This window comes from Ctenopharyngodon idella, chromosome 24, assembly GCF_019924925.1.
Source record: "Ctenopharyngodon idella isolate HZGC_01 chromosome 24, HZGC01, whole genome shotgun sequence".
Lineage (NCBI taxonomy): Eukaryota > Metazoa > Chordata > Actinopteri > Cypriniformes > Xenocyprididae > Ctenopharyngodon > Ctenopharyngodon idella.
Window position 1 is genome coordinate 9,702,036 of NC_067243.1, and position 12,524 is coordinate 9,714,559.

The 12,524-nt window shown below is 37.6% G+C and overlaps 1 protein-coding gene across 6 annotated transcripts in view; it reads right to left on the bottom strand.

Moving 5' to 3' along the window:
• Window positions 1-11,113, bottom strand: part of furinb (furin (paired basic amino acid cleaving enzyme) b) — a 95,514-nt gene extending 84,401 nt beyond the window's left edge. For 3 of the 6 annotated variants that reach the window (XM_051883085.1, XM_051883084.1, XM_051883080.1), the window contains exons 1-2: window positions 10,656-11,113; window positions 919-1,197 (exon numbers count right to left, since the gene is read on the bottom strand). In XM_051883085.1, the coding sequence (XP_051739045.1) occupies window positions 919-1,098 (180 nt within the window). In that variant the 5' untranslated portion in view covers window positions 1,099-1,197; window positions 10,656-11,113. Of the gene's footprint in view, window positions 1-918; window positions 1,198-10,586; window positions 10,606-10,655 lie in introns of those variants that run through there. The other 3 variants (XM_051883083.1, XM_051883082.1, XM_051883081.1) reach the window with 3 other exon arrangements.
• Between the last annotated feature and the right edge of the window lie 1,411 nt (window positions 11,114-12,524).

Sequence of the window (12,524 nt, forward strand, 5' to 3'; positions counted from 1 at the left end):
AATAAAAATAAAATTTCAAGATTACATTACTGCTGTTTAATTTCTTATTGCAAATTTTCTTTTTGTAAAAAATGAGAAAAAGACATTAAAAAACAATTATTTCTATAAAAATTTGCATTGATAAAAATAAAAACTTATAATTTTGTGGTGGGGCCAGAGGAAACATTGGCAGGGCAAGTAAAAAGAATTACTGGACCAACTATAGGTCAAGAATAAAATATTAAGTTGTTATGATCTGGATTTCAGCAGGGTCAGAAGTGTGTATTATTTATGGTCTGATTTACAGTAGGGTAAATGTAAAAGGTGAGGAGAAAGGAGAGGAGGAGAAGAAGGGAGAGGAGAGGAGAGCTTCATTTTGGCAGCTCTTTCCACTCCTGTCCTCCCACACACGTGCTATTCACAGACTCCTCACAGCGAGCTCAGAGGGCATTGCACTCCCAGGGATTAATTCACATACAATGTTTCAGCTGTCAGATACATTCCTGCTTTTCGTCTCCCAGCTAAGCATTTAATACCATAACAACAGAAGAGGGAACATCTGGCAAGACAAACGAGACAATGCGGGCAGCAGGGAAAAAGAATACAACATAAGCCGAAATTAATTTCCCCAATCACAGCTGACGTATCTCCATCTTAATGAAATGAACAGCGACAGACGCAGTGGAAAGGCGACTCGACAAGCATCTATAAGGACTTCTCGGAGAGGCCTTCGCGATTGTCTGAGTACATGTGTGGGTGTGTGTTTGTGCAAATCTGTCTTCCTCTTGTGTAAAGCAACAGAGCTTGACAGCAAGAAGGTGAATGATACACTGGAACATCACTACAAGCCTCATGCAGCATTATGTCCACATACACAAACATAGCAACTCTCAAAAGAAACAGGAGATGAATCTTTGATAAAGCACCGATACCACTCACCTGCCCGTGACTGATGAAACCATGTTTTTGTGCAATCCTCTCAGCCTCCTCGGCTCCCCCTTCAATGTGGACGGCCCACGTGTTGGTGTAGATGCCTTGGCCTGTAATCAAGCGTACCTCAGCAGCCAGGAGGACCAGGTACGCCCCCAGAAACAGCAGCAGGGTCCAGCGGCCCTCCATGAACAGGAGTGCTTCGTCTCCAAGCCTTCTGGTCTTATAGATGGAGTTTGTTTTTTAATGCATCTGTGGGCTGCTCTGTAAATTCAGCACTGTAATGACCTGGAGAAGATAAGACAGAGTGTCAGAGAAGAAATACTAAAGCGCACCAGGAGGCCCATCGTTTTCTATAAAACCTAGGTTATCTAAACATAACTGTTCTGTCAGAAAACATCCTCAGAGGGACCGTGGCGAGTCATAAATTTTCATAAAGGTGTCTTGAGTGCTATTGATAGCGTTACACCAAGGGAAACTGGGATATAAACAACACTTTGTAGGACAAGGAGGAGAATGTGCATTTCACAACTTGTACCCACTTGCTTGTATGTATCTAGAGCAAGTTCACATAAAAGGACATAAAATCTATCTTCTGCTGATGTTGCTTGTCTTAATGGAACAGTTCACCAAAAAATTCAATCCTGTCATCATTTACTCACCCTCATTCCAAACCTATGAGACTTTTTTTTTCTTCTGTGAAACAAAAACTTGCAGAATTGTCTATGCTCTTTAATGCAAATAAAGCTTTTATATATCAAAAGGGCATAAAAGCACAATGTAAGTATCATAAAAGTAGTGTGATCTGTATTCTAGGGGTGTAACGATTAAATACATTTCACGATGCTGAAATCATGATTCAGTATTATTGCGATACTCCAATATGGTAAAAGGATAACAAAAAATGTACTGCTGATTAAAATGATAAATTTGGTATTACATTGGAGGTGGAAATAAATAGGCTTGTACTTGGTGCTGGTAACCCAATGCACAGGACAATCGTGACACCAGAATAACAATATTCATGATTCTAACGCTGAAACAGATTTGTTTTAGATGAATATGTTTGCACTCTGTCACTCACTAGATTTAAAATAATGTAGGCCATTTTTACTGGTAACATAAGACATTTAATATTATCAGGACCCACAAATATTCCCCCATTGCATTATTATACATTATATTCAGCATTATATACAGTAATTTAATGTAGTAGTAATGACACTAAAACTCTGTAAACTATCTGATCAATAACAGACATTAACTTTCCCATTACGGGACAATATTCGCCCCTTTTAACAGGGGCATTTTTACCATTATAAGAGAATTTTTCATCAATTTCTTAAATTAAAACAGAAAATTAGTTTTTAAATGTTAAACAATAAATCCAGTTAGAACAATAAGATCCAGTCAGACTGTTACCAATCAAAAAAAAAATCATCAAAAAAACCCATCTTTGCACTGCAGAAGTGGCACAGAAGCTCCATCTGAAGTGGTGTTATTTAGACATTTACATAGACTGCTTCATGCAGCTCATTGATTAGTAATGTTGTACAAATGTTTTTAAATATAATTTTTTGAATTTAAAAATAAGTTAATCTTTAAAAATTTGATATTTTAAGTAGAAACAGTCTACGTAAAGTGTTTAATATGACAATAAATGTAAATATGAAAATAAAACCGCCAGTAGGTGGCGGTAAATCTGTGCGAGGCATTCATTCAGTCGTTCAAAATGCAGATTTATTCAGGAATCACCATTGCTTGGAGATGTGCAACAGTTCTGGTGTGGCTTTGTTTGAAACTATTTTCATGAAATAGAGCAAAAACAGACAGTATTGTGTAGGGCTGTGTATTGCCAAGAATCTGGCGATACGATACGAATCACGATAAAGGGGTTACGATACGATATATTGTGATATATTGCGATACTGTAAGAAAGGTGATATATTGCGATATATCTTGTTTTTTTAGAAAGAGGATCTAATTTTAGAAAAAAACTGTGATAAAGAACACCACCATATGCATAAAACCTGACAAAAAAAACAAAACTTTATTTTATTTAATCAAGACATTTATATCACAAATCTAAGCAATCTAAGTAAAGGGAAAATAGCCTAGTAAAGTGACTGCAGGATTATTTAGGTGTATATGTTTTAAAGGTTCACAGAATGGCAGTTTTTAATTTCTGAAGTATTTAACAAAAGAAAGTGCATAGTCCATTCCATGACTGCATGACTTTTTCATATTTAATACTGTAAAGATGCTTGCCTTAAAGCAGTCTATTGTATAAAGTGCTATTTAAATAAACGTGCCTTCACTGAAGTTTTGAACTGCAGAGCTGGTGCAAACACATGCACATCGCTATGATCAGATGCTTTCTTTCTGCTGTCATTTTTGTTGTGTGTTTATTTTGTTATTGAGAGGACAGCGTGCAGTACATATTACACAGTGCTTCCAACACATAGACTTTACTTGGGCGGGCCGCCCAGGTATATTAACAGTATATTTTATTATTTTTATCCTCGTATACTTTTGTATCCGCCCAAGATAATGAAACCATCCGTGATCGATTAACTAGTGGAAAATCTCCCCTCGCCCTAAGCGTTTCGTACCTGTTCGTTACGAGTGCGTCAGAACTGTTTACTCCCGCTAACATTCCCACATGCGCTGCAGAGATGTCGTGGATATTTCACAAAGAGCGCTGCATGTTGCAAAGTCACAAGGCGGCGCTGTTGCGCGTTCTACAGGCTCGCACAACAGCGCTTCAGACTGCTTCAAAGCATGATTCTCAATCAACGAAAAGCGCAGATTTATGCCAAGCAATTGCTAATGAACTCAAGTTGATGAATTATGACAATGTCTACTTTATGGCCTTTATATAATATGTTTTAGACGATTGTAAGAATCTGAAGGATCAGCCCACAATTGTGTAGACATTTCAAAATAAGAGTCCAGGTGAATTTTTGGCTTGTTTATAATTAAAAGTCACAAGTTTTTTTTTATCTTCTGGGCATTATTGGGTATTTTGGTTACACTATAAATTGTATTTAATTTGATTTCCATTTAATTCATAGTAAATTATTGCAGTCTCCCCCACAGGAAGAAAAGACTAAGAACATTATTTGACACGTACTGTATATTATTCATTATATAAATTTTACCAGTAAAATCTGTGTCCCATTCACTGAGAGAGACACTATATGAAATAGCAAGGGGAACATAGGAAAAGGAGAACCATTTAAATGCTGTAATTTTGCATAATTTACAAGGCATAATAATACATAATATTAGTATGCAATTAAATGTAATAGTATGCTATGTAATTAAAATTAATTTCAATAAATAAAAACACTGTTAAAAAAAAAAAATCACATATTATTTGTTTGTCACACGTAGTAGACCATTTTTTGTGCCGTGGGTAATAGGAGGATTTTTCACCCGGCTACCACCGCAAGTATATTTCAAACATGTGGGAAGCACTGTTACATATTCTGTCGAAACGCCTCTCAGCAGCGTGGATGGCGTCGGGATGTTAAGTGAGCTCTCAGATTCAATGCGTTTCCCGAGTATTGGATTTTAACATGGCCTAACAACATGACTCTTGTCGATCTCCTTGTGGTTTCTTTATAGTTGAAACCAAAATGAGCACACATGAGCTCTGTACACCGCGGCAGGAGCCAGAATAATTCTATCGTCTTGTGAGCTGGGTTTGGTAATGCTAACGGCAGTGATGCACGCGCCTTGCGCTTCTCCATGTCAGTTTACGTTCTGAGATAAAGCTGACATCTAGCGACTAGCGGTTGGGATTAAACCGGACACAAAGCCACGAATCTAGTAAGTAAGTAAGTAAGTAAGTAAATAAATAAATAAATATCGCTACAGTGTTTTTGAGAATCGATACAGTATCGCCAAACATAATATCGCGATATTGACGTGTATCAATATTTTCTTACACCCCTAGTATTTTGGCTAAAATGTTAATTCACTTAATTTCAACTTGTTTATTGGACTTTAATAAGATCACTAAGTATCACGTTTGCAATCATGCCAATACTCGGAGAAACAGGAGTATACTTGTGTTATTACTTAACTTACATATTAGGCTTGCTGCGATAGACGGTGTTATCGGTGTTCAGCAGCAACAACACCGGTTATATCTCTTGCCCACCATGACCGCGGCACCACCCCCCACCGTCGTTTTGATTTTTTTTATAGTAATAAAAATCATTTAGTTCAGTTAGAGAACAGACTACAGTTAAAAGCTGATCAATTCAGCGTGAGCCAAATGAGAATCGCAGCAGGAGTTAGATTTCACCTCACTTCCTCCATTTCGCCTCACTTTTCTGAATGACAAGACGATGGATGAAGATTTGGTTGCAAAGCGAAATGTAACAGCGCATATTTAAGCAAGTTTGTCATTGTACTGTTTTGTTGTTGTGTTTTTCATTAAGAATAATAACGAACCCACCGACCATTCAAGCAATTGGCGCTACTTCAAAAGCGAAAGTAATATGCGCACGGGCATTCATAACAGTGTGGGGTTTTTTTAATTAATTTTTGGAGGCATTTTTGCCCCAAGCCCCAGTTCATTTCCGACCTTGCTTATGATAATCCAAATGTAGTATTTCCAGTTAATTTGGCTGAAACATCAGCAGCATGAGACGGTCTGGTAATTGAGCATCACCCGTTTCACCTTGTAAACAATCTCTGAAGTGTAGTCCGTCACGCACGTCTTTTGCACTTGCTCTGCTGTGCTGACTGAAGCAGTCTTTGAATGAAGGCATGAAAAGCAGTCGATTATATATATGGTCTTTACTGTCACTTTTGATCAACTTAATGCATCCTTGCGGAATTAAAAAGTATTAATTTCTTTCAAAACTACTGAATGGTAGTGTACATACAGTACAATCATGGACTACTTTTAGCATGCCCTTGAATTCTTCTACCAGAAGAACATTTTGAGAACAGCAGTCAAGGTTGTCAAAAGACATAAGGTGTTTTATGCAAGGTTTGACACCATATACATTGGAATGATGACCATGTAGCTTGAGTATTGCACCATCCACCAGAGAAGCTCTCCGACACAGCAAGAGGGAGTCCCATGAGAACAGAGGAGCTCCTTAGAGACAGCTCAGTTCTTGCTGACTGTGTAAGTAAGCTCAAAGCTTGGCTCAGGGCTTGGTGTATAACCCGACGCCCTCTACAACAAAACAGAGCATGAACAATAAAGCCTGGCATGTGCTCTCGAAGACAGCAAGCGTGCAAATTCATAGTGTTTACCTGCTAAAGTGAATGCGTGACGCACGAGGTCTAGAAATAGTGTTAAAATTATAGCGCCAACCTGCACAATGTCTTTTAAAACGAGGTTTAAAACAAGAGAATGCCATTAGCAAAACAATTCCTCTGAGTATGATGGCTACAATGCAGAGTTTAGCATTTAAATAGCAGCTCCTGGTAGTAAGAAGTGAGGATCTTGGTAAAAGGCCTGCTGAAGAAACAAACAAATCGTCACGTCTAAAATCTGCATTACAGAGCTCATTAAGGGCTGGCACAGTGCAGTGAGCTGGAGAGGAAAGAGGAGAAAACCATGTGTGTCTTACTGATGGAACCTGTGAATGTCACACCTCCGCAAGCACAGAAAATGAGAGAAAGAGAGAGATACTGTACCCGCATGCTTCACTGTAACCTCAAAACCAATGACTAATTGATTGTTTGAACCAATTAATAGATTTCATTAAAGGGATAGTTCACCCAAAGATGAGAATTATCCCATGATTTACTCAATCTCAAGCCATCCTAGGTGTATATGACTATCTTCTTTCAGAGGAACACAATCGGAGATATAGTTAAAAATATCCTGGCTCTTCCAAGCTTTATAATGGTTGTGAATGGTTGTCTTGAATATAATTAATCTGTGTTAAAGCTGCAAAAGTGATTTTCTCTTTGCATTTTGTTGTTTGTTAATATTCATGACACAGAAAGCAGCAAGCCTGCTGTCACTTTAAGACCGAATGCACGGATCCTTTATAATGATACACATCTGTTTTCTTTGTTAGCGTTACCTAAGCCATAACCAACTGTGTTTACAAGGATACTCACAGAGATGGACATTTTGACATAATTCTGTGTGTATGTGTCCGTTCCAGCACAAATAGACGCGGAAGTGAACGCGCACAGAAAACAGCACGCACAACTGACAGGACCTAAAACACGTGCAAATGATGAACTTTCACTCTATGATGGTTAAACTTTGCAATTAATCAGAGAATCGCGTGTGTTTCAAATCGTGGTGCCTGGTCGTATTAATGTTCCCTATACTTAGGGCTACACGATTTATCGCAATTTTATTGCACGCGATTTGGCAAAGGCTGCGATTATTTTATGCGTAGCTTGTCAGAGCTGTACGGCTCTGTGATCAGTAGTAAATGCTTCTCCATTTGAAAGCCAGAGGGCGCTCTGGCCAGAAACTGTAAATATGCCCTGCTGCCGAAGTAGAACACGCGTCATATCGCTGTAGCTGAATAAACAAAATTGAAACGTTTTGATTGATTAAACATGACTAATAAACACACGACTGCCTTATTCTGTGTAAGAAGCCACATCATCTAACAGAAGGACGCTCAACTGTCGTTATGAAGTGAGTTTGGAGTAAAAACATGTTATTAAATGTTGTCTTTTGTTGGACAGGATGTTAATAAATGCTTTTCATGTCTGGAAAGATGTTTGACGTGTGTTGCTTTTTTGACAAGCCTTGCATAAAAAAAAAAAAATAATCGCAGCTTTGCGATTTCATAATCGCGCTAAGCCAAATTGTTTAAGTGCGATTTTGATGTTTTCTTTCAAATCGTCCGATTAATCGTGCAGCCCTACCTATACTAGACATCGCACTTCCTGCGATGCGACTATATTGGATGCGCACATCGCGATATAGATGCTAAAGCAATACATTGTGCTTCCCTAGTTTTTATAGTTAAAGGGTTAGTTCACCCAAAAACGAAAACTCTGTCATTAATTACTCACCCTCATGTCGTTCCACATCCATAAGACCCTCATTCATCTTCAGAACACAAATTAAGATATTTTTGATAAAATCCGATGGCTCAGTGAGGCCTGCATTGACGCAAGTTATTTAACACTTTCAAATGCCCAGAAACCTACTAAAGACGTTTTTAAAACAGTTCATGTGACTACAGTGGTTCAACCTTAATGTTATGAAGCGACAAGAATACTTTTTGTGCGCCAAAAAAAACAAAATAACGACTTTATTCAACAATATCTAGTGATGGCCAATTTCAAAACACTGCTTCATGAAGCTTCGAAGCTTTATGAATCTTTTGTTTCGAATCAGTGGTTCAGATCGCGTATCAAACTGCCAAAGTCATGTGATTTCAGTAAATGAGGCTTTGTTGCGTCATAAGTGTTTTGAAATTTCAATGGATCACCACTGGGGGGCGTGAATTTGGCAGTTTGATACACGATCCGAACCACTGATACGAATGAAAAGATTCGTAAAGCTTCGAAACTTCATGATGGATGGATGGATTTTTTTGGCTTCAAAATCTGCCCCCCTCCCTCACAACTATTATAAACCTTTGAGGAGCAAGAATATTTTTAAATATATCTCCGATTGTGTTCGTCTGAAAGAAGATAATCATATACACCTAGGATGGCTTGAGGGTGAGTAAATCATGGGTTAATGTTCATTTTTCCCTGAATTAAGCCTTTAAGCTAATTTTAAGCAGATTTAATTAGCAGCTAAGACAAGTCTACAAGACAGGTAATGGAAAAGAGGTCAGCTCTAGGAAAATCATTCGCCGCCTCTAGTACTCTTATCCGCAAGCCATTTTCAACAATGTCAAATAACTGCCATTCAGGTTAACCGTCCCCATTATTCAATCTTTTGCCTCTCTCGACAAGACTAATTTAATAATGCAGCCACTTGTGAAAGCTTCTTCTAATGAATAAACTTTGGAGGTAATGAAGGGCTCACCTTTAGAGCGCAACACATGTAAGATCTGACTGAAAGGCTGTTGATTCCAAATCAGTTTCTGTTCTGACATACAAAACAGGGCTTGTCTTTTCTTCTCTTTATTAGGTCTGACAAGGTCTTTGTTTTACTTTTGGTGTTGGAAACAAGGCAGAAGATTACTTTTTTTAGCTTACAAGCAGAATGTGGAACCAGTCCAGAGGGAATTCTGGTAATTGCATTGCAACCGCAACACTGACCAGAAACGATCAGAATAATTGGTTACCAACAGCCTTACTAGAACTGAAAATTAGTGCATTTCTAGTAAATCATGAATTCCTGGTGCTTCGGGAGCAGGTCACAAAGCCAAAATGACATTCAAATTAATGTGAAGCCAGTCACGTAGAACTTCAGGATCTTTTTGGAGGTCGGGCCATCAATCTTCGTTCAACACTTCAAATGACTTATTTTTCATATTTAATGACTCTGAGCATGCATTAAGGCCTGAATCGAATGGAAAGTAAGATTATCTAGCTGTCTCTGAGGATCTGACAGATTGCATTCTTGCAAGAGGCAACGTCCCGGGCAATGTTACAGTATGCTGGCTAGGAGGGCCAAATTTTTATAGCGTGCTCTCTGGGGAAGAAAGAACAGTAATTACTAAGCCTTAATAACTCCTCATCAAACACAACTACAACTACTAAACCTTTAATGATCCATGATGGCTTGGTAAGGGCAGGAACCGAAGTGCTTAGTCACTCATTAGAGAGGGACAGACAGCGCACAAATAGGTACTCTGTTTATCTTTTTTTTTGTCCTCTCTCTCTTGTTAGGATCAATATAGAAGATGACCACACTTCCTGCTCTAAAAAAGCCCTGTGGATAAAACCAGGTTTCATAAGCAAACCTGCCAACAGAATGAATGTTTTGAGTCAAGTCAAAGGACACTTATAATACAATTCGATTCTCTGAGGATCATCACACAGTCATTATATGAGACAAAGAATATCACAATATTGTCTTTATGCTCGCGGAGCATTTATTAATTGTACTGAACACTATGCATTTTCATTGGGTTCACGCGTTGGAGAAGCTCACGTGCACCGTGAATCAGTCAGATCAACGGAAATCATTCAATTACGCTGAAAGCACTGGGCGCGCGCGATAAGATGATAAATCTTTGAAGGATTTGGAGTCAGTTTAGAAAATTCAAAATATTGTTATGTGCTCAAATGACTTTCTTTCTTTCGTGGAGGACAAAATGAGACGTTCGGCAGAATGACACCAGTCACCATTCATTTCAGTTGTATGGAAACAGGTGCAATTGAAAGTGAACGGTGACCGTTACTGTCGAGCATCTCATTTTTGTGGTTAACATACTGAGGAAAAAAAGTCATATAGGTTTGGAGCAACATTATTCCGGGTGAGTAGGATAACCGAATTATTATTTTTAAGTGAAGTACAATTACAAAATTACAAAATAACACAAAATAATACACCTGGTTTCTCCAGACCAGTTTAAAAAATGTGTAAGGCAAAACTAAACGATCTGTCCTGCCACTCGCAAAAGCATAAATATACTGTACAAATAAAAAACGGTTAAAAACACAAATTATTTTGCTCAAATTGTATGAAATGTCTTTCAGAAGTTGGACTAAAATGTAAAGCTTACTATGACAGGAACAAATTTACTACATAAAAACTTTCTTACCTTTACCTTCGCCTCAGGTTTTCCGTTCTTATTAGATTAAATAACGACAACATACGAACTGTCATTTACCTCAGAAATGAGACCGTTGACCCCTCCTCGAGCACGAACCGAGCTGTCATTGCGCTTTACACAGCCTCGGGATCCGGTAACGGGCTCACATTTCAGACTACAGCTCCGGAATGAACTCCATTCACGACGGAAAATTAAAGTATATCCACTGAGAAACCGTTACGGAGTATATTCGAGCCGCTCCGCGACACCCCGCGAACTCAACTCAGCATCACGCGGCGAGCGCGCGCAGATCGATGAAACTTTCAACAGTGCGCGCGTCTTCCTGTAGTGTAGTCCTTTATTTTAAATTATTTATTAATCTTGTGTCTCTCAGTTTCCGTGCTATACTTATTATCTAAATGTTTGCAAATAAAATGAAAACCTCTGATCCGGTGTCATGTGTCATCGGTCGCGTCTGCTTTATTGTTCTGTAGACATAACGGGATACATCCGTACACAAATCCCTGGTAATCATAAATGGCCTACAATTCCCAGGAAGTACGTCATGGTATGAGCCTATTTGAGGTCTGCGATTCACTGGCTCCATCTGTAGGATTCAGATACACTGTTCATGATTATTAATTTACCTCATCGCAAACCTCTTTCAAATGCAGTAGCAGTAGTAAATATATATGTATGTAATGTTACTTATGCGGCGTCGCAGTGCAATTCTTAAAGAAACAGTTCACCCAAAAATGAAAATTCTGACAGTGAAATTTTTGACATTATTTACACATCGTCATGTTGTTCCAAGACTTATTTTCGTTGGGAATGTTAGGAACTGTTCATTTTCTTGGCGTATTTTTCCACACAATGAAAGTGAATGGTCATAAACTTCAACGATAACAGAATTTTCGTGGTTTTTTTGTTTTTTTTTTGTTTTTTGTTTTTTGTTTTTTGCTGTGAATGAATTAGATTACAGTTGGATCCTTCTCAGTGTAGAGCGAGGGCTAAATGTAATCAGCATCGTTTTTGCTCTGACAGACATAAATTAGATTAACAGTTTTGCCGATATTGTTACTCCGAAAGCAGTAGCATGCAGGTCACGAATGAAAACAGGATTTTCCTCACGGATTACTCTTTGCTGAACCAGCTCTGCTAAGCTGATTTTGTTAGTCCCTGCAGTTCCCTCATTTAAAAAATAAATTAATTAATTAAAAAAAAAAAAAAAAAAAACTTTTTAAATTGATTTTTATTGCCAATCAAACCAAAAAAAATTATTATTATAATTATAATTAATAATTATTCATATAACTAGGAATGAAAAGCCCTAATTATAAAATTAATTTAAAAAAGATAATCTCAACAAACTATATTGCATCCTTTAACAAAATAAATGAAAAGGGCAGCGCAGGTTACTTTGTCTTAAAGGGATAGTTCACCCAAAAATGAAAATTCTGTCATTAATTTACAGTTCCCCATTTTTGGGTGAACTATCCCTTTAAGCCTGCAGCTCCCTCATATACTAAAAACTAAGTATGCTTTATTTACATCACACTTTCAATCTTTTTTAGAAAAGGAGGGGAAAACAAGTGAAATATTTCACAGGCAATCCAACTGGAGCAATATCAGGGGAACAACAATAAAGGTTTGTCTCTCTCTTACAGTTTAAATCGTAAATTATTTATAAATCATTATAGTATTTGTTTTATTACATTTATTTAATGCTGATTGTAATAGGAATAAGATCTATTTTACGATAATAAAAATCACCATAAGAAAAATTACAATGTTTTACAATACCATTAGTTAGCATTAATTAGGCTACTGCATTAACAGTGAGAAATACTAATCTTTGTAACGTTAATAAAAAATACAATTGTTCATCAATACATCCAGACACACTAAAGAAATGGGAAAAAGTCGTTTAACTGTAATTATAACATA